The sequence below is a fragment of the Pseudopipra pipra genome, chromosome 15, assembly GCF_036250125.1.
Source record: "Pseudopipra pipra isolate bDixPip1 chromosome 15, bDixPip1.hap1, whole genome shotgun sequence".
In the NCBI taxonomy this organism is placed as follows: domain Eukaryota; kingdom Metazoa; phylum Chordata; class Aves; order Passeriformes; family Pipridae; genus Pseudopipra; species Pseudopipra pipra.
The window spans coordinates 18,614,316-18,637,095 of NC_087563.1; the positions used below are offsets into that span (position 1 = coordinate 18,614,316).

General features: G+C 42.0%; 1 protein-coding gene and 1 long non-coding RNA gene across 6 annotated transcripts in view; both read right to left on the minus strand.

The window, feature by feature from the left end:
* LOC135422793 (uncharacterized) overlaps window positions 1–1,514 on the minus strand; it is a 93,090-nt gene extending 91,576 nt beyond the window's left edge. Inside the window, exon 1 of the long non-coding RNA XR_010434593.1 lies at window positions 1,013–1,514. This is a non-coding gene — a long non-coding RNA (uncharacterized LOC135422793). The remainder of the gene's footprint in view (window positions 1–1,012) is intronic.
* A 5,593-nt stretch (window positions 1,515–7,107) lies between these two features.
* Window positions 7,108–22,780, minus strand: part of GABRB2 (gamma-aminobutyric acid type A receptor subunit beta2) — a 116,263-nt gene continuing 100,590 nt past the window's right edge. For 4 of the 5 annotated variants that reach the window (XM_064672303.1, XM_064672304.1, XM_064672302.1 and 1 more), the window contains 3 exons: window positions 22,050–22,294; window positions 11,537–11,587; window positions 7,108–8,069 (listed from right to left, as the gene is read on the minus strand). In XM_064672303.1, coding sequence (XP_064528373.1) covers window positions 7,722–8,069; window positions 11,537–11,587; window positions 22,050–22,294 — 644 coding nt within the window. In that variant the 3' untranslated portion in view covers window positions 7,108–7,721. The remainder of the gene's footprint in view (window positions 8,070–11,536; window positions 11,588–22,049; window positions 22,295–22,780) is intronic. The other variant, XM_064672306.1, reaches the window with a different exon arrangement.

The following is a 22,780-nucleotide window of genomic DNA, read 5'->3' on the forward strand; positions in this document are numbered from 1 at the left end:
CAGATGAAATGGCAGATAGACAATTTTGTTTTGGAAATTATTCTGGAAATTAATATAAATATTTTTAGAGTCTAAAATCATAAACAGTCTTAAAGTTGAAATATTTGCTGCCTAGCTCGTAATAATCTCTCAAAATAAGGGCCAACAGTAAATCACAGAGTTGTGACAAAGCAACTGTGCTGACATTTGAGTCTTTTTTCAGAACCTGGATCTCCTGTTCAGAAGCTTCAGAAGAAGATGTGGTATTTTAAAGAGGGAAGGTAGGAAGTTAGACCAGAGCTTTCTTTAACAGTCTGGAATATTTTACATCTCATGTTCCATGTCTCCTGCACCCAGCACTCCTCACTCAGCACAGCTGTGGGACTCAGCTCTGCTCTCTCTCTGCAGAACTGGATCTTCATCCCGGCCAAGTGGGACAGAACAGATCCCCCAGGAGAGCAGAGCTCTTGGGGGGCTGCTACAGAGAGCAGCCAGGGGGAGAACTTCAGAAGGAATCACCAACTGCTGTCTGCATTCCCAAACCAAAGCCAGGATTTGGCAGTTTTAGCCCTTGGCAGCCTTTGGTCTGATGGCCATTTGTTCCCTTTGCTGGTCTCCATCTGCTCCCCTGGTTGGATCAACCAAAGCATCAGCTGTGGGTATGAACAGCTAAAGCTGCCAATAACTGCAGCTGTATCACCCAAGGAACGATCCCTGGGGTCGGGAAACACAGCCAGGGGTTCCCTTTCATCAGAGCTGGGATGGCAGAGAACAAGAACTGGGGGACATGCACTGCCCTCTCAGCACAGCAAACAGGTGTAAGTCTGAAGTCTGTTTAGGGCCCAAGGTCCACGAGGATAGAAAGAAGCAAGAACAGACCTGTGTTAGTGAACATTTTCCCTTTGGGGAGCACAGGAAGACCCCAGTTTCTGACCCCTGTGAGTGCTGGCACACAGCTCTGAGCAGAAGGAGCCCAGCAGTGCAGACCCCTCTCATGACCACCCTCAGCTGCTCTGTCCCCTGGTCTGCTCACCTGGAATGGGGTTTTATGCAACAGAACCACTCCAACAGGAAAATCTGCTCAATCCACCAGGCCCAAAGGAGCAAACATTTGCTCATCCAGGATCTCTCCTGTTTGATGGTAAGTAAGAAGAGGAAGGAATGGAACTTGGGACTTCCATATCTGAAGTCCACATAGTCAGATGTTAATACTTTTTCTGTAGCAGGAAATTGCCGCGGTCCGGAAGGGGAGGATGGGACCGTGGCACCTCACGAGTCCGGGATGCAGACGGAATGCTTTATCCTCATGTGTATGCGATCTTTTATCAGCTCGGGAGGGGAAAGGCCCAGAACATAGGGTGGAGCATGAGACAGACAAGCGGGGGAGCAAATCAGGATAGAGGCACAGGGAAAGAGGGAGGAACGGGGAGAGAAGGGGCGAATGGAGGCTGTCTCCTCCTGCAGCTCCTCCAGCCAATCGGCAGAGAAACAGGGAGCGGGGAGGGGAACAGGCCGGGACATGCCCGGAGGATACAACTTCTGGGGAACATACAGCGTGTGTGTACATAATAACTATAAAGTCTGCATCATAAAGTCCGTTCAATCACTGTACATCCTTTTCCACTTCTGAAATTTTACCCATTCTGATTGCTAGTCCTGCACAGGAAATACCCTCCCAGCAGGAACAGACCCCCACATTTCTGGGAGGAGGACACCAGACCTGCAGTGACGGGCTCACAGGAGCTCACTCTGACCAGGCCTCACCGAGCACATTTCCAGCCGCTCCCCCTGCTCCCAGCGCTGAGGGAGCAGCCCCAGATCCCCCGGGATTGTGTTCCCAGGCACTGCCCTGCTCCAGGCCCAGGAGCTCCGTGTTGAGCTGCCCGTTCCCGTGGGATCCCTGCCCTGAGGGGCTCCGAGCCCCCCTGCCCGACCCTCCTGCCCCGAACTCACCACACTCACCTCGGGTGAGGCCCCTCAGCTCCTGCAGCTCTGGGAAAGGTCCTGCCCAACAAACACAACCACATATACAGAGTTTAGATTTTCTTTATTTATATTTTTTAATTCAAGAATTACACACTAGCCAACATTATTATATATTTACATGCTGAAACTGGCTGCAATAATTTTAAATTCAAGAAAATATCTCTTATGTGCTACTCATTTACAATCATCATTTTACTACCTCATATATCCCAGAGGTTAGCAGTCCTTTTGAGAAAGACATGAAGATCTGATGCAATGATATCCACTAGTATTTTGCATTTTCTAGCCATTGGAAAATGTGCATTATGTGCATATAAGAAAGGCTACAAGGTCATTAGTAAGGCTGATGATTACTACATTATGAAATAAATAGTACTAAGTAAAAAAAGATAAATCAGAACTGTGCAAAGACAGTACTAACAGAACCATTTAAACACCCATGCAAATAAAAACGTGATAGAAGTCAAATCATAAGCAGTTTGTCAGAATTAATCATGTTTCAAATGTTCTTTTTGTCTTCAACTGAAAGTAACAGGACAGACCATGAACAATACAGCCTGGTGAGGATCTGCCAAACGACAGCAACAGTGAAAACATACAAAATGCTATCAAATTGGAATAGATGACCTCATGTCTGAAAAACATTAAAAAAATACAACCCTTAGTATGAAAGTAGAGGTGAGATTTTTCATCATTTAAGTTTCATTTTTTGTCAAAGCACTTACAAAGAAAATAATTTTATACTTATGAAATGTTAGTGTTGCATATTCTTGTAGAGATGATCTATTTCAATTTTATATAATGGATATTTAAATTATTACTATTTTTACAAAGTAGAATAGGGCAGTCTTTTTGATCATCAACATTCCTTTGCTTCTTAAAAATTTAGACAAAGTTCCTAGTGCATTTTATTAAGCTTTACCTTTGGTGTTAAGCAGTGACTTATTAGATTTCCCTTTTAAAGAATTTCTGGAGTGAAGGTTCTTTGGCTTTGGGGGACTATGCTATCTAACGACAGTCAAACCTTTTTTTTTTTTTTTTAAAGAAAAATAGAAGTCTACTATTAGATACCATAAGAGAGAGAGATTTCAGAGACAGACAGAGCAATATGCAGCTTCTGCAAGGAAATCCCCAGCTCAGTTCTCACTTACCCTGATGTTCACCTCTCCATCCCTGCAGCAACACCAAAGTGCCCCATGGCAAGTGAAAGCCAGGCCCTTTGTTCCTGCTGCTCCAGCTCTGAGCCCAAGCTGTCGGGGTGCCTGAACATGGGAACCACACACAAGAGTCACTTGTGCCAGCAGGAACGTTGCCACCACGGCCACTCTACACCACAGCACCTTCTGTACTATTTGATATCTGGAGTCCAAATCTGTTTATGCAAAAGGGTGTTTAAATTACTCTGCTAGAGCACTGCAATTCTTGTACTCAGTAAAAAAAAGTCACTAAACAAATACTGTATCTATGGCCTGCTCATTTACAGCTTATTTAATTATTTACATAATTTTAGGACACATTAACCTAAACCATAAGTAGAATTAGCTTTTTGCCTTACCATAAAGTACAAATTAGAAGTTAAAAATGTTTAAGAAATCTGATAATATTTACACACGTTCAGCTTAAGTCATGGTTGCTCACACTGGATGTTCTATGTACACAGAGCAAAATGTTATGATCACTACTGATATAGTATTGTACCCTGGCCAGCCCACCCTAGATTATTTTCTAGAAATAGTTACTATTTTTGCCTTTTTTTTGTTGGTTCCCTAAGGAATTGGTTGGTTTTGAAAACTTACTAGTGGACAATGCTGTTATAAAAAGAGAGAAGAAATAGGCAAGCAATGTAGGACTGGTGTGGTTCCAGCTGCAGGAGGTACAGGACTGTCACCAACACTCCAGACAGACCCAGCCTTGAGCTGCTCACCCAGGAATGCCCAGTTACCCTGTAGAGGAAGTTGTTTGGTTTGCTGAAATACATTAATCTCTTCTTGTCAAAAATATATTCATACACCGGTTGATGGTAGAAACAAAACTAGTATTGGCTTATTCCTTTAACACACCAAGAGATGAAAGGGTGTGCATATCCACACTGCCCTGGGTATACACACATATGTCCATACACACAGGCAGGGCTGTGTCCATATGCACATACAGCCGGAGAATGTTTCACATCCCTTCACTTGTGGTTACTACTGTGTTACAGAATTGGAACACAGTCTAATAATTATAGTGAAAATTAATTGAGGTTTCATTTTAATGCATATTTTTCTGAAATAAATAGGATCTTTTCCCCAGGTGTGAGACCACCACTCATCTCTTCTATGCATTGTGCTTTTGTACCTTACAGATTTTACGTCCTTTTTGTCAGGATGTCAGAACTCTCTGAAGAACTCTGTGCCATGCTGTGATCTAACACTGTTTTCCTCCCCTGGGAATGAGAAAAGAAATGGTCACGATGTCATTGCTTGAGTCTTTCTTCCCAGTCTTTGAACTGCGATAGGATAGAAACGTAACATTCCTTATGCAAACACAGAAACATGTTGCATGAATTGTCAGTTCGAAAATGTGTATCACTTACTAGCAGTCATGTACAGAATATATTTACAGATTGATCTCAAATATTTCATTAAAACTGTGCCATGTTATAGTCATAATTCATCCATGAATTTCACAAAGATGAAAAACACCTTAATTGCTGGCTATTATGTCTAATAGAACAATAAAATGTGCAACTATAATTATATTACAAGTTTTATCTAAATTATTCACTTTGATATTTTGTTTATTGAAACTATCAACAATTGACACGATTAAAAAGATCTAGAACATTAATTTTCGGTCAATTCTAACTTAAAAGTGAATTTATTCTAGTTTACCTGGAGGGAGCACACATAGCAAACCCCATATCTCATGTATGTTGGCAGAATTCCTCCCTTTCACTCGAGCACCTCAGCAGAGCAGTGAGGGCTCACCTTGGGCTCGAGTTCCTTCTCCCTGGCAGTGCCTCACCAGCCTTCCTCACCCCCATCCCTTTAGATCACAGTGTTAAGCCTTGGTACAAAATGATAGAATCCTTCTCTTTCTCTACTTTTATACATCACATTAATAGCCAGAAGGACATAGGAAAAGCAAAAGTGCTCCTTCCCCCCAGATAATTTCTCTTTCCTAGAGACACCTGAGCAGAAACCAAACATTTTCTTTCCCTCTCTGAGCAGCATCATCAGAGAGTGTTATGGCTTGTTCTGGAGCTTCAGTGAGAGAATGTGCAGGTCCAGGGTCCATCTCTGCGGGTTTGGGAACAGCTGCAGCAGGGAACCAGTGCAGAGTCAGCAATTCCCTGTAAGCTCTTGGGTTTGCTGGTCCCAACCCAGGCAGGTGGGAGGTCCCTGCAGTCCCACTCTGCTTTGGGCAGGAACACAGGAGGCAGCAGCGATTTCGGTAGCCAAAGAAAAGCCTTTGCAGAAGGATACTATGACACTGCTTTTATTTAGGGTAATTAGGACCGTTTTCAAAGAGCAGACCTCCAAGAGAAATACTGAATTTTGCTGTGGTTCCATTTCTTAGAACTGGGAAAAGATTCCAGAGTGATTCCCAGCTCCCAGGAGAAATCCCAAGTGCATCTACAAAGGTTATTGCGTGGAGCATGAAATGCAGCAGAGACTGAGCGTGGGAACAAACTGGGACCCTCTGACCTGGAGAGTGAAAGTCTGTCCCTAGTGCAGATCTGAACCTGGAGGCAGCACCTGAACGTCCACACAACCTCCTGCCATGGAGGGGGGATGGCAAATCCCAGCTCAGGCTCAGAAACCAGCCCCTCCCATGGGAAGCAGAAATAAGCACATGAGATGCTCAAAACAAAGTCAGAAAATTGGCCTCTTAGTTCCCAGAACTATTCTCCTCCTATCGCTGTCATTCACTGACAATCAGGGAAAAAAATCCACAGAAACTTGTAAGAAAATTATTCTTTTAAAGAACAAAAAAATAAAAGAAAATATTTTATGAAAAATATTCTCAAGATATATTTCTCTCCTGAAAAAACCCTTTACTATCTAGTGTCTTTCAAAGATTTGTACACAGATAAGAGGTAGTATGGATGCAAAAGATGTGGCTTTTGCTTCTTGAAACACTGTGTGTTGAACAATATTGGGGGATCTGATTTAGTAAAAGCCATCAAGAATTTATACTTTTTCTACAGTTCTTGTGATTGCTTTTTTCATTACAGAAAACGTCCCACAGTGGAATAAATGACAAAATTATTTTTGTCTACATTATTTTTTGTTTATTCTATTTTGTCTGTAAAAGTAAAGCTCTATGGCATGAAAGAAAACCCAACCTTTTATTTCAAAAGGGTTCCTAAAGAAAAACTGAAATTTGCCAGTTTTTCAATAGAAATCACCCTAAACAGGAAACACTCAAGAGTGAATTGAACTCTTAAAGTCATTGCTACCAATTTCTTTCCCTTAAAACAGTGCATTAAGGAAAACCAAAAGTGAAATGGTATTGCCTAATCCAGACTGAGAAAATACCCTGTATGGAAATTCATCTGCTGGGATCTTTACTGCTGGAAGAACTACACCACCTTTATCCAAGAGCAGCAGGAATAATGCTGGAAAGAGGCAAACCTGGAAGAAATCACACGACTGTTTGAGACTGAGGTACAACTGACAACACTCCTTTGCACAGTGTACAGATATTTATGTGTACAGATATTTATGTGTACAGATATGTATGTGTACAGATATTTATGTGTACAGATATATATGTGTACAGATATATATGTGTACAGATATATATATGTACACACACACACACTTCTCTTTCCTCTCCTTGCCCCTGGACTCTGTGATTGCTCTCCAGCTCTCCCTGCCCTACAGGAAGGCAGGGCATCCCTGCTTTCCTTCAGCCATCTGCAGAATTACTATTTGGGCAACCAATTTTGGCACTTTGGACAGATTCCCTTTCCCCAACCCAGCCCAGCAGAATACCTACCCCTTCATCACTGAGGCATTTTTACCCCGTTGCTACATTCCTCAACTGATCCCAGCTGTGGTCACTGTGGCTGTGAGCATTTGTTCTCCCTTTAAAGACAAACAAATCTAGTGCTTCTCGCTTCAGCTTCTGTGCAAACACCCAACCCTAAAATTATCAGTCAAAGGTTTAATTCTTTCAGTAAATAAAAGGAAATACCTGAATATGGTTGGGAAACCTCTGACCATCATCATCTTGGAAAGATGATAGGCACTATTTGTTTTCAAGTTTACACATTAGAAAAGTAAAGTGTATGTTTCCTAAGCATGACAACAACTCAGTACACCCTTTGCAGTGTAGGTGCATGCCTCAGATATGCAGTTTCCCTGGGAATGGCATGTACTGCTGTTGAAATTCAAACTTGTTTCTCAAATGCTGCTCTATCATTTGTAGCACTAAAATCAAATGACCATCAAAAAAAAGGACCAAAAAAATAAAAAGGGAGTGAAGGACAATGAGACAGAAACTATTTTCAAAATCCAATTTGCCTTCACACTGAAAATGCACTTATATTTTGATAGGGGGATATGTCCATACTGCAACTTAACATATATATGGTTTAGCAGAGACAACCAAAACATTATAAAAACAGACCATAGAGTGGGCCAGCAACTAAGGTGTTTTAAAGTAACTTTTTGTCCTGAATAGAATTTTTCTAAGTCCCACTTTTGGCTGTACAACCGGTTTGAAGAGAAATCCAGTTCTTGCTTCCTGCGTGGCTTTGTCTCTTAGTTCACATAGTAAAGCCAATAGACAATATTGAAGAAGGAAAAAACCACGGGGAAGAAGATGCGGGACCACCGATCGATGGCGTTGACGTCAGTCAAGTCCGGGATGGTGATTTTGAGCTGCGAGGCCCTTCTCCGTAGCCGGCTCTTCTTCTGGGCCACGTGTCTCTCGAGGGCGTTGCGGCCGAAGCTGTGCCGGGGCAGCCCGGCCTTGCGGTACTGGATGCTGGAGGTGTCGTAGGCCAGCATGGTGCTGCGGGGGTCTCCCAGCCCCATCACGGCCTCCGAGGCTGCCATCTCGTTCTTGATCTCCAGGGTGCTCAACAAGATGTTCTCGTGGGGGTCCATCTGCAAAACACGGAGAGCGGGGTGAGCGGGGCAGAGGGACCCCGCGGCTGCCGACCGAGCCATGCTGGGAGGGGAGGCCTAACCCTGCTCCCTGGGGGGGCAGCCTCTCTGAGGGACCTCAGGCCCTCACTGTCATCTCTTGGGAACAGCAACAGGGCCAGGGCAGGGCAACAAAGGGCATTGCCCCAGACCCACGTTCAGCAAGCACAGGCTGGAAATGAAGTCCACGCTCAGCTCCTGAAGGTGGGATTCTGGGAAGGGTATCTGGGGAAAATATTGACATTTCCAGGGGTTTTGAAGGGAAATCAAATGGAAAAGAGTCTGCTTTGTTTCAGTCTTTCTTCCTTCAAATGAAAGCTTCTGCTCTGACAGAAATTTCAAGTACTCCCAAGGTCTCTCTGTCTCTAAACAAGGCACAGGGCACTGCACAAGTGAATGCACGTTTTCTGTCCCAATATTCCAACCAGCACTGGTGTTTACCTGGGAAAAGGCACCAGCTAACTATACCTACGTGGAAATTCTATTCCCCAGTGCTAATGAGTTGCATAAATACAATGCATGCTGTGGAGACCTCCGTGCTGGGGCAGCAGAGATCTCCAATTTCAAGCAAGGAAAAAGAGATGCAGAATGTAATCACATCAAATGTACACTGAACAATTGTTTCAATGGGTAGATTTAGCTACTATGCATTTTTTTAAAGGCAGCTCAGTGAAAAAAATATTAATGCAATGTTGTAAAGAAACCCCTTAGACAATCAGGAGGATTTCAAAGATAAGGAACTAAATTCTACTCTTAGGCGATCTGGAGTAGATCTGAAGTATGGCAGGAGAAATTAAAAATAATCCATTTATAGAAAACAAATATGAAGTCAAATTTAGGAAGTTCTAATTCTCCTCAGCCTTCCCTCTAAATATACATTTTGAATTGTGTGATTAAAGAGTATAATTAACTAAAAATACTTTAAAAAGAAATAACAGCTAATGAGAAGCTAATTAATTACACTGCCTTAGTGATGGTAGTGCAGATATACTCCAGGCCAAATAAGAGACAACCTTGTCCCAGAGCTCCTTTAAGAATAGCTCAGCCACATGACTCATGCACACATTCCTGTGTACAGAATATATTCCATGGTTATTGCTCAAAGTGCACAAACTGCCACTTCTGGGGATTTCTGAACAATAATATGGAATTCTTCCACCTGTAATGTTTAGAATTCAGCCCTCAGCAGCAAGTACCTCCTGCACTACCCAACACACTGTATTTGCCATCATTAATCCTCCCTGGAATACTTCCCATGGCACTGGGAGAGAACTGGGGTGACAACAATTGCTTTCAGCAGCACCCCCTGCACAGGTTCTGCTCTGGGAAGGTGCTCACAGGAGTACTTTGGACCTACTGAAACACTGTCATTTGAGTGATTACATCTGTTCCAGTGATGCACAAAAACTGCCATTGCTGAGATGCCACATTTCCCTCTCTCTCACTTTTTTTCCCACCCAATCTGTGTGAGTTTGCACCCCTCTAGTTTCAGTATATTTGAGTTTTAAATTAGATGTAGTGACTTAATGTGAAACAGCCAAAATCTTCCATTTTTGTTTGCTTTCCATCAAAGCCAGATGAAATCTTTGAAGTTTCTAGTGTGTTAGGGAAATCCATTTTTTTTTTCAAAAGCACTGGAAAAATGGGAAAGTTGAGCTGAAACTTGAGAAAAATTAATTTAAGCACAATACTGAGCATGGTGAGGAAACAGTGTGTTCTAGCCAGGAAGGCCATCAAACTGGTTCTCACCTGCATCAGACAAAACTAAGGTAAAAACAGTATTCTGCCACTAAAACAAACAAAAGCATCCATGTGGAAATGGTGTCAAACAGATCTATGAAACTCTGAAAGGAGCTTTCAAACATTTTCTTATAATGAGTGCAGTTATTTAGAAATTCTTATGTGATTTTTGGGTGTAAGACAAAATAGGCTGTCCTTTTTATTACAAGATCTCAGACCAATCATAAGACTTTCAGGATCCTAAAAATAGAAGCCATTAATTACAGGCACTTGGCATTCACTGATCCCAAGAATGTCTAAAACCAAAAGAGGTAAGTATTTTACAAGAGGGGTGCAAAGTCATTTGGAAACTACATTTTCCATAGTTTCATGGGACCTTAAGTTTCAGTTCCAGTGACATCAGGGCAAGTTTGACACAACATCCACTAACATGGTGATTTTACCCCTTAGCCCAGAGCCTGCTTATTTTCACCTCAGTGTTGTGCATTCTAAAATACTATTTCTGGAAAGATTTTAGTGCCAACAAATGTGTTCACATCTTAAATCTTCTTAGGGTGAATCTACTTTAAGCATTTTATCCTTTTGATCTGCAATGATATTAGAAATTTGAGTTCTCTTTACATACTTGCATACATTCTGTGCAACACATGCAAGGAAGTTATTTTAGTTACTAGAGTTAGATACAGACACGTTTTAGTGACAGAGCATTCCTTCAGTTAACTTGTTTTCTTAATACAGCAAACTGCTGCAGATATCTGCTAATCCTGAAGCAGTTAGTAAGATTAGTGATGCTGGGCAGAAAAAAACATTTAGCAATGTTCTAAACTATCTTCTGGGGCAAAGTGTCTTCTCCTGCCATGTATCACACTGATATCAGAGCTGAAGGACAGCATTTTTCAATATTCCAAGAATTTTTCAGAAGAAATAATGAAAAATACAGTAAATATTAGTGATGGGCGAACCTTCAAGTGTTACAATAACCAGGCAAACACCACAAAGTTCAGGTGCTTCTTGAGCATTAAGTTGACCCTCCTGCACCTGAAACAGTGAACTGACCATAAGAGCAACTGCATTTTTTCATGGTACTTTGAATTCCCAATGTAAAGGAACTCCCAAAGTTCCAATCCAGAAGTACAAATGAAGAAAGAAAGAAACAAACAACAAAGAACTCAGAATAAATTAACCCAACTCTCCAACCTTGGACAGAAGGCTCCCTGTCAGCCCAGAGAAAGCTGGGAATGAAATTTCCACCAAGTAGGTTCGCCCAACCCTAAATAAAACATGCTCCTGGAACTAGTGCCCCTGGGCCACAATGCCAGGGAATCCCAGCTCTTGCCAACAGCAGCCCCCGTTCAAAGGATCCCAAAGCGCTTTAGGAGCATCACAGAGAGGAACCACTTGAGTTCCCAGTGAAGCACCATCACCCAGAGGTGAAATGTGGTGACTGACAGTGCAGAACAACAACCAGATTTTACTGAGGAATGGAGAATGCTGTAGCCAATTGGAACTATGGGTGGGTGAGGGGTGGTGGGAATGCTGGGCAAGCAGAACAGTCACGGAAATCCAGATCTGGGGCTGAGATGACCACGCCATAAAAAAGTGCCATGGGATCTTTAATGACCAGAAACGGCCAAGACCTGAATTTTAAGTGTCTGAGGATAAAAACATTAGAAAACAATGAAAGATACCTTTGTTGAATACATTTCTGGACAATGATATGTGCCAATTATTCTTCTGTCCTGTAAGTTAATAAAATCAAGACCAGTTTCCTTAGAGATAAGGCAGCTATTATCTTTCATTTAAAATTAAAGCACTCTAGGGTAATAATAGGACAACTAATTAAAATATATAGGGACCTCTAAGCCAACAATTAGGTATATTCAGGTATATTTTGGCTTCAGAGGTGCTATTACTGCCTTGCTCTGCTCCTCAAGGTAACATAACATTGTGATGTAAATGTAATTTTTCCAACTGGTCACTTGACCAAGGAAGGTATGATGATATGAAAACAATTATTAAAATTATTCTGGGGGAAAAGTAAGTGCAAAAGTGATTTCAAAAGGAGGTGGAAGAAGGTTAAAAAGGTCTCTTGGTGTTGAAGGATTGTTCAGCCATAGAACACAGACTCTTTATGGTGAACAGCAGGGTTCAAACTGAATGGAGAAATTCCCAGGGACGAGAAAGGAAGGGAGGATGAAGATGAAAAAGCAGCAGCAAGTACCATGGAAATAAAAGGTGAAAGCAGAAGTGGAGTAGAAATGACCAGAGCTCAGCAACCAAGTGAGAGGGTGAGGTTTGGATAAATCAATCTTAAAACCAGATGACAAAATATATGGAGCAAATGATACTCATGTATAGGTCCAGGTCAAGTGGAAGAAAAGCTGACTCTGGAGCCCTGGAAGAGGCCACGACCTTTTTGGTGGTCTCAAACAAAGGGAATACAGAGAAAAGTGCAGAAATGTTACCATTATATATTCTCCCTGATAGCTAGAAACTCCAAAATGATGGCTTTCTCGAGGAATTCCTCTCACTTATACATTAGCAAATGTAAAATACAACAAAATTACAACTCCCACACACATACATCAGGAATCCTCCAAGGATGACCAGATCTCTGGAACAACTGACTTTCAGTAAAGCAGCACATTGGTGATTATGCTCTACTGTTCTACCAAACACAGCTTGTAACACTGATGAACTGAAAGGATATAATACTGACATTCCTGCTTTCTCACATACTGTCCATTTTCACCTACAACCTTCAATTACAGCAGGCACTGATGGCTCCTTTCGTGGCAGAATGGCTCAGAAGCTGTGGACACAACAGGCAGCAGGGATGAAATTTCCCATGGAAAAACCTTCTGAAACAAAACAGTTGTAAATTGAAAAGAAATACCCTTTTGTTAAGTAGGGCTGCCATTAGCCAAAGACAAATCTGGAGAGCTAAACCATGAAGTTTAAAATGGAAGTACCCAGTCTATCCCAAAGATTAACACCTGAGATGTGGCATTTGGGTCCTGTGAACAGACATTCTGAAGAACTGAAGACAGAAATAAAGCTCCCTTTCCCAGTGAAGACCTACATGACATGCCTACACATCTAATTTAATTTGTTCTAGATAAAGACCTTGGTGTTATCTATAGCACAGTGTCCCACCTCTGGACATCTGAGCTTTGCTTGGAAAATCAGTAACATCCCATTCCTGGCTCCTGTCAGCACCTCTGGCAGGATCAGGTGGAGTCTGCAGTGAAGTCTGAAGCACTTCTCGTGTCACAGGGATGTTCCCCCTCCCCAGCAAGGTCTGAGTGACTGCCTGGGAACCCCTGACCTCTGGGGGGGAGGTACATTAGCTCTGCATGAGCTGCTCTCAGGTTCACTCTGGGAGAAAAAAGAATTAATTATTTCCAAATGGCACCTGCCTAAAGCTATACAGACATTTTTAACAAGATAAGCCAGTCTGCTAGATAAAGCTACAGAAATTTATAGCACACAAACACCCAATATTTCAAAATATTGTCATATTCAACAATGGCTTTAGCAGTAGAACAAACACAGCATTTCCACTGCCTGTACAAAACTGAATTTCCTGCCAGCATTGGAGTTACTGTTTATGAAACTAGGCTAGAATGCACTGGCTCAGGTCGTGTTATACCCCTGAGATTTGGGTCAGGCTGTACAGCATGTGGTTAGAGGGCAGTAAAATTGGGATGACTCATAATTTCAGGTTACTTTGCTTGGTGTCAGGTTAGAAAATTCAGAAAAACTCTGAAAATTAAATAAGATTTTCGTTTAGGTTCTTGAACTTTTTAAAGCCTAGAAATCTAAGCAAAAAAAACTCCTAAGAAACCTGCAAGAGTTAAAAACAAAAGTGAGAAAAAAATGCAAGATCTGAACATGGAGTTTTAACATTGCTCTAGATACTTGTAAATCAATTTCTAGACATCCAGTTTTACCTTCTGATACATGTAACTTTGATCATGGTCTTCAGTAACACATCAATAACTCAGCTGCAAGTATTATGGGATTACAGAGAAATGGTTGAAAACACACTTCCTTCAGCATCCAGGGCTTAAGCATAGGATTCCATACTGGAGACACTGAACAACTATTCCCACATAAAATGACAGAGGCTGAAGCATCTTTGGTTTGGTGGCATTTGAATAAAACCCACAAAATATGGGCTTGTCCAAAGTGCTGCCCAGAATCCAACATTCTAAACCAAACCTAAGCAGAGAACCAGGTGAGGTGAGGACTGTTGTTGGGAACACGGCCCCAACAGGAGAGCAGGGGGCAATCAATGGGACACTGGTGTCCTGTCCCAGCTGGGGGCATCAGCTCCTTCCCAAATACCACAGAAACAGCCCTGGGGGGCTGAGCAGGGGGATAAATCACCTCAGCCAACCAAGGAGGAGAAACAGGGAGTGCTGTGATTCTGGAGAAAAACACCTTCCTCCCCTTCCCTTGGGGCCGAGGCCGTTCAACCCAAACTGATCTCTGGGAAAGGGAAGGAATGAACTCTGCAAGTGAGGCCTCCATGACATGTCATCTCCAGCCTGGCACCAACACACTGCCCAGAACCAGCCAACAGTGCCTGAGTCAGGACATGAGTCTGCAGCTTTGCTGAAGTAGAGCCATTAATTTAACAGGACAAACAAATACTGAGGTCAGTCATGTTTTCAACTGATTTCCTGAGACATTTGCTCTCAATCCAAACTCAGGAACAATGCACATACACATATGGAGAAGACCATTTTCTTCTTTTTCAGCCTGCAAGAACATATCACAATGGTGGGCTTAAATATTAGTTAAGAACTAACTGGAAAGTTTTCAAATCTGAATAACCTTCATATTGATGTTATGACAGTAAAAATAAGGTTTATCAGTTGCTCCTCTAAAACAGCTTCTGTAAGACACTGAAGATGTTATTTTTCTTGTTTGAAGTCAAATATAATGTGCAAGAACTCTGCAGCACATCCCTGATGTGAGAGTGGGTGGCCTGGATGACAGTCTACCAGTGTTCCATCCACCTGACCACGACACACTCACTTGTCAACAGATTCAGGCTTGTGATTTTGGGGAAGACATAATTCTTGGGCCCAGCCCAAAATAAAACATGGCCAGAGGCATCATGAGGTCCAAGGATAAAACTCTGGAGAGAAACTGCAACTAATTCAACAAAAAAATGAATCAGAAGTCCTCAGATTTTTCTGTGGAAAATCACTGAGAAGTTTCTGTTATAGAAAAAAGAAAGATGAATTTCTAATGTTTTACAACAAATTTCCAAATTAAAAAAGATCCAGAAAAGTAGTTCTATGGTCATGTTCAGTGCTGATTTAGAAGCCTGAAACAGAGCCAGCTGCACAACTACAGACACTGCAAGGCTCAGAGGACCAGTCCTGACAATATTAAAATGGAAAATCTTCTGCTTTCAAATTATGAAAAAAACCAGTCTGAATTTGTTGACTGAATTAGAACATTCCTGTATGATTGACTTGTACACTGATAGTCTGCTTTTCTGGAGAGTCTAACATTTTGTCACTCATTTCAAAATGAGTGACAAGACTGAAGGAACTTTGATGCCAAGACGTGGTTAGTCATTTCAAATTTGTTTCTTAGTAAATTTCTGTGTATGCAAAATATATATCAATGTTATGTACCACTGCAAACTTTCTATTATACTTGGTTTTGTGTATGCATTAATTCTAGAGAAAATAAAAATCATATTATAGTTTTCTCCATGACATTGTGGTGGCCTTTTGTGCCTTTAAACTTCAACCAAATTTGAGTTTCATCAGTTAAACATATTACAGTTCTATAGCAATATATATACATATAGATACACCTGCAAAATATAAACTGATGGACAGTCAGAGAATTTCAGAACACATTTAAAATTAGAGAAAAATGACTTGAATTTTTGGCAATAGTGTGCAGTTTGTTCTTCACACACATGATTCTATGGAAACAAGAGAAAAGAACAGTTACCAACATGTAAATATGGCAGGTGTTTGTGTAAAACAGGATTATGTTCAATGTTACCCAACTTTCATCAGGTGCATTTCAGGAAGGGTGATCTACTTGGAATGTGAAAGCTATTGATGAGTTGATATGACCACACACGGGCTTCTTTTTAATTGAAAATGATTATATATTGCATCTGCCTCCTGCTACAAAAAGGAATGACACAAAAGCTGAGGAATCATCCCCCACACCAGTTCTCTCTCTTCATCAATCCCTACGTGCAACTGGGTTTTTGACCTTCTCCTCCAGCTTTATTATCATTCACTTCAATAAACAAAAAACCTTCCATGCTACCAGTGAAACTTATGTGAAGGTGCTTCTCCCACCCAAAACTGCAGTAGCTTGAAAGGAAACAACCTCAGAATTTCATCAAGTAAAACATGTGCTAAACCCCTGGATTTCTGGAGCCCTTCCTTGCCAGTCACCTGCAGGAACCTTTGAAAACTTACAGAATACAGGGACAGAAAATGGTCCAAACAAAATATTACATGAAAATAATCATATTGGTTTAGGCTGTGTGACCTTCACTGCTGCATCCTTCAGGCCAGCTCACAAGTGTTAAGTTTCTGACACCTATACTACCAGAAAGTTGGGTTTGTTTGGAGGACATGAGCAAGGACAGGCAAGAAGTGGTTTTTGCACATGGCTTTAACATGCAAGAAGTTTAGGGAGAAGTCTCAACAAGTTTTTGCACGGGGAAGAAAGTTAAACTGAAGTTTCTCATATTCCTAAAAGGAGGAATAGAGACATAAGAATAAAAAAAAGCTTTAGATTTCCATGTTTTATTATAACTTTTTATCATTACAGAGGTATTGTTAAAACTAGTTTCTAAGGAGTAAAAAAGATATATTCATATATAGGCATGGCCATTCAATTAAACTTTGACAAACTCTTTGGAGCTGATGTGTTTCAGGAAATCAATTCCCCAAACTCCCCAGCCAGACACACCTTCTGGCCTGCAGCTACTTCACTGGACATCATTTGTCTTTTCTGTGTCTTATTTCTTCACAGTTTGATATAATGACCTGAACTGCACTACAGGATTCCTTCCTGAGCCAGGAGTGTGTTCAGTGCAGGGTCACAGGCACATCTCAGGCTGCAGATGCAGCACAAAAGCAAAAGGGATAATGTGCTTTAACAAACAGAGTGTGCACACACTGGTCCTACACTGATGAAACGTGGCATTCACAGGAGCATGGCTGCAGAAAAAACCCTCCCACAGCTGACCTGACCTTTATTCAGATGTCATGTGGAATTGTGGAATTCCACTACAGAGTATGGAAACAAATCACCTCCTGACTCTGCTGCTGCTGCAAAGTGCTGGGAGCTAAATCTGCAACTTCCTCCATCTCACTCCAGCCCAGCCTCTGGGTTCTTAAAAGCACTGAGAGGCTGCTCCAGCCCTGTGCACTGCTGGCTGCTCCATGGGCAACTGCTCCTTGGTACTGCAGGAAGGCAAACTGAGGAGAAAGACCTAACTTTTTAAATCCATGCCTACTTTATCCATGTCCTTCAACATACTTCCCTGTAAGGAACACCTTCTGACCCTGGATCAAGAACCAGTCCTCGTGCAGCTTTACCTGCACTGCAAACAAAAGGAGAACTCTGCTTGGAGGAGAGGGAAAGAGGATGAATGTTTTCACTGACAGCTGGGCAGAGGCAGCATTAGCTCCAGCAATATAGAGCAGTGGGGATTTGAGATTTCAGACTGAAACTTTAAGAGCTTCCTGTTGCCTTAGAGTTTTAATATCCTGTTCAGTTTATTAAGGGAGTCTGTGCATATAGCCAGTTTAAAAATCCTCTTCTTACCAAAAGCTTTTACAGCTTATTGCAAACATGCCTTCTATGCTTATTCATGTTTTACACTACAAGTACCTCCACTCCATAGGGTATGAGGTGCAGTTCTATGTAACAGGTACTGACTGGTTTTAGGTACCTTTGCAACAGTTTCTCCTCCCTGGAGATGCATTATATGATTCCTTCAGATTGAAATGAACAAATATTGCTGTGAACTGCAAAGACCAGAGACAAGCCAGCAGTGAATCAGAGGGGAAATAAAGGCATTATCCAGGCCTAACTGTTCTGGAGCACTGCTTTGGAGCAAGGCCCATTATGTGCAGCCCTGCTAATGCACCTTCACACCAGGGTGACAGCTGGGGAGGGTGACCCTGGCTGTCTGCAGGGCACTGAAAGCACCACATGTCTGCCTGCAAAGGGCCACAGCTACACAGCAGTGCACCCACTCTGGCTCAGGATAACACACTCCTTCACCCAGTTCCAGCCCTCTCTGCCAAAAGAGACATCTATGGATGTGACAGTGGAAAATCCACCCAGGCTCTTGCAGTTATTCCCCAGCACAGTGGCCCAGAGAAGTCTGGCAGCTGTGCTGGGCCATGTCACAGGACAGGCACGGCAGGCCCTGAGCTGAGGGGCCATGCCAGGAGTGCTGGAATGCAGGGCAGGGCTGGCCCAGGACACAGAGTGCCCGTGTCCTGCACCAGCAGTGACTCTGACCAGGCACCTGGGCAAGGAGGATGCCCTGGGAGCCCCTTCCCTGCTGTACAATGGGCAGGCACTGCCCACCCTCAGCTCACACTGAAATAACTGCTGTGATCCCTTTGAAACAGGTCACTGCATGGCCCTTTTTGCCTCAAAGCTCTGATAATGCAGGGCAGTCCCCTAAAAATGAGAGATGTGAGGAGAACTATTCGACTTTTCCAGCTAAATTGGTCAGACTCTTCTCCTTGGTCAAAAAGCTGCAGGGAAAAAAAATTCAGCAGCTGAGACAACTTGAAGGAGAAGAAAGATACCAAGTGAAGAGCAGCTAAGGACGGGTTAAGCTCTGTTTGCTATTTCCTTGCCATCTCAAGTCCTTCAGCAACTCTGTGCTAATCCAGATATAACAGCAGTCGGCCAGTAGGGCAATGAACTGCAAAGATACCTGTATTTGTTTAAACATTCTTAGCTCCCTAAGCCCTACATTAATTTTTCAAGTACAATTTTATTGTATTCAAATCTATTAATATGCTGTTTAATCTAATTATCATGTTGAAGTTCCATGTTCTTTACTTGGTATCCAAATTTTGGATAGGAAAATGTCATTAGTCTGACAACTTCCCACGTTTGTGACTTGCACTGTGCAGCAGCAATGCCCTGTCACTGCCTCCTGCCTGAACACCTCACCTAATACAAAGACCACTGAGTAAAGAATTACTCATTGTTTTAAAAATACATTCAGTATATTTAAAAAAAGTATTTGTGTCCAGAAAAGAAACCTTATCTAAACATGCAGAGGTTAGCAATGTCACTTCACATTTCTTAAAAAAAATGACTGAATAAATCTGTATAAACAGTTTTATGAATTGTTGCATAACACACTGACATTTTTCCCCTCTTTTCCACAGGAAAGTTGCTTTATTACTGCTCACAATAAGAGCAGCATGATTGCAAAGTCAGAGGTAGTTTTATCTGTAACTTATGTTACCAGGTACTGCAGGTACATCCCTGTGCACTTGCAGCACTCCCTGTGCTCTGAGCCAGGCTGGAAACATGTAGGATTCAGTGGTTACTGCAACTGCATCCAACTCAAACCACATTCCAGAGGTATTTACACATGACAAACACAATGCCACTTCTGGGAAGTGCAGTCACCCACGGGAGGACAGTCAGCTGAAGGATACTGGGAAGCCAGAGGCTGGAATTTGGCCCTGTATTTCACATACCTGTTAATCATCTTGAGGAAGCACAGACAATATATTAGATTAGTGCCCTGAGCCTAAAGAAAAGATAGCATGAAATATGCCTACAAAGGATGAAAAGGTTGCTGATGACCATCAACATTCTTACTTAAAACACAGAAGTCCAGGGAATAAAAAGGGGATAACAATGGCTTAGAATATACACTCAGAGTACACCCACCCTCCTTTATGGCACACTAGGCCTTCAAGCAGAAATATTGCATATAGTTATTCAAGTGGAACCACAAAAGAACACTTATATCTTGCAAAATTAGTCCTTCACTATTGGATCCTAATTACAGGTGGAGTGTTCATTTGGTTCCCTTTCTAAAAGACTTTGGCTTTTATGGACAACTGCATCTGAACTAAATTCAGCAGTTCAGGCCCATTTCTAATTCTTATACATGAAAATAATTATATAATATTTTGCTCCCCTTAACAGATAAAATATTCAGGTCCATTAGATATGAATCTGATTTCTTGCTGTTGGTCAGACACAAGAGCAGCTGTTGGCTCCTCTCCTCTCCCAGAGCAGCAGGATGTGGCCTCTCCTCTCTCCTGTCACTGCTCAAAGGGCTGCAAACCTGATTCTCAGGTCAGAGGGGATCTGGGTACCAGGGCAGAACTGCCAGACCCTGTGAACCAGGCTGGCCTAGGATATGAAGTAAAAGGCTCAGTACAAAGAAAATCTAAAGAAAGTTGTTCCCAGAGTACTTTGTGTCAATCCTGTAGGCAAATTCCCACAACAGTTATTGAAATTAATTGCTCTGCTCACTGCACTGGGTTCCCACACTGGTTAGTGCTTTCATATTCTACTTCATGGTCAGCCATTTGCCACTAGGCTGGGGCTATTACAGCAGAAACATCTATTGTATAAATAAGAAAACCAAAAATACACAAGTGAAAGCGTGTACAAAAATACACCCAGCAAGTGGTGGCACTCTGACACCCATGGACCTTCACTTTGCACTGACACTGGAGGAAAGACTTCAGCTAAATGCAGATCTAGTCTTACGAAATTACTTACAGGGTAGTTCACAGCACTGATTGTTTAACTGAAATTAAAGGGAAATTGAATAAAAAAAACAATACAACTTGACAAATTAAATAAAACCTCACAGTTTTGTTTTTTCATTGCTGAAAAATCACCAATAGAAAGAAAAAGGCAAACTTTACGGAGGTAAAAGATGATCTATGTTAACATAACATCAAAATTAATCTCATCATTATCCATTTACCTCCATTCGTTAAAACATGTTTCTTTCGAATAAAAAATTAAAAAAACCCCTAATGAATGGGTGAGATCTGAGCCATGGCAACATAACTCTCCATCTTAAAAGGCTACAAACTATAACCTACAAAACTGTTTTGTTCTATCGACGTGATGGGTTTTTGTTACTGCAGCAAACAGAACAAGATGTTCTGTCTGCAGGCACACGATGTGTGTAGAAGTGTAGAAGTTCTGAACAAACATGAGAAATTCCATTCCAAAGCTGTATGAAACTTATGTTTCCAACTCACAAATAATCCCTTGGTTTTTTTCTAATTTGGTTTTGGTTTTTAATTCTTTGATTTTTTTCTCCTTGGAGTATCATGCTGAATCACAAATTCAAAAAGCTTCCCTTGACAAAAAACCCCCAACAAAACAAAAAACCAAAAAAACCCCCAATCTAACAAAACCCCCCTCAAAGATTTAACTTTATTTAACTTTCCAATTTTGCATGTGTGTGAAAGGTTCTACATTTCACACTGAGTACATTTTTGCATTCAGCCCAGATTTGCCACTGTGTGAAACTCATCCAAAATGGTCAGAGTGACAAATTACAAATGCTTTATGATAAGTGCCCAATTTTCATTAAGCATAATGGATTTTTTTCCCAAAGTGTGTATCTTGGCAAATGTCTTTTCTGCCTCAATTCTCCCCCCTGAGGGACCATTTTTAGATTCAAAATTAAGTACACAGCACGTTGATGCTTTATTTCTGAGCAGTTCCTCATTTAGTCAATAGTATCCTGGGCATTATATGTTGAAAAAAAGCAAACTTGTCAAGCTTTAAACACTTCTGCAGCAAATATTTCTTATCCAGCTCCTCTGAAAGATTTATGAAAGCAGGTTAAATTTAGGTTTTAGTTCCAACGTTCCATACAGCTCTTACTAAAATATCAGCTACAGCCATCATTTTGGATTTTTTTCCTTTGGAAACAGATTATAGGTATTTAACTCTCCATCCTGACTAAGAAACCACCTCCCAGGAAAGCTTCAGAAACAAGTCCCTGAGCCTTCCAGGCCAGAGGTCACTGCGAGGTGGCTGAACCCACAGCTCTGCAGAGCCAGGCCAAGGTCCCACAACTGCACTGGGTTTCTCCAGAAAGGACACTTTAAGCTGCCTGAGCAGTGGCCCCTGCCCTGCTGGAGATGCTCCCAGGCCTCCCAGCTCAGTTACCTTGTTGACGTCCATCCGCAGCTTCTCGTTGTTGGCGCTGGCGGCTTTTTCCGCCGCCTTCTTCTGCCTCTGGGGGCCTCTGCCAAAGAAGATGTAGTTCACCAGGGCATACTCCAGCAGGGCCATGAACACAAACACAAAACAGCCCATGAGGTACATGTCGATGGCTTTCACATAGGGAATTTTGGGAAGAGTCTCTCGGAGATGGGTGTTAATGGTTGTCATTGTGAGCACGGTTGTGATTCCTGGAGAGAAGAAGTGACAAGTCTAGTGAGTGAAATGATTTTAATTTCCTAGCATAGTTCACAATAGTCAAACGCTAGAGTTGAAAAATATTACTTTTTTTTTTCCCTGGTGGAAAAAAGACATCTCCAAACTCTGTCCTTATTCACAGAATCCTCGAAAGGTTTGGGTTGGAAGGGACCTTAAAAACCATCTCGTTCCAACCCCCCTGCCATGGGCAGGGAGCCTTCCACTAGATCAGGTTGCTCCTAACTCCATCCACCCTGGCTTGAACAGTTCCAGGGATGGGGCAGCCAGAACTCCAGGCAATGTGTTCCAGTGTCTCACCACCCTCACAGGGAAGAAGAATTTCTTCCTAAGATCTGATCTAACCCTGCCCTCTGTCAGTTTAAAGCCATTCTCCCTTGTCCTGTCACTCCAGGCCCTTGGAAAAAGTCCCTCTCCAGCTCTCTTGCAGCCCCCTGAGGCACTGGAAGGTGCTCTAAGAT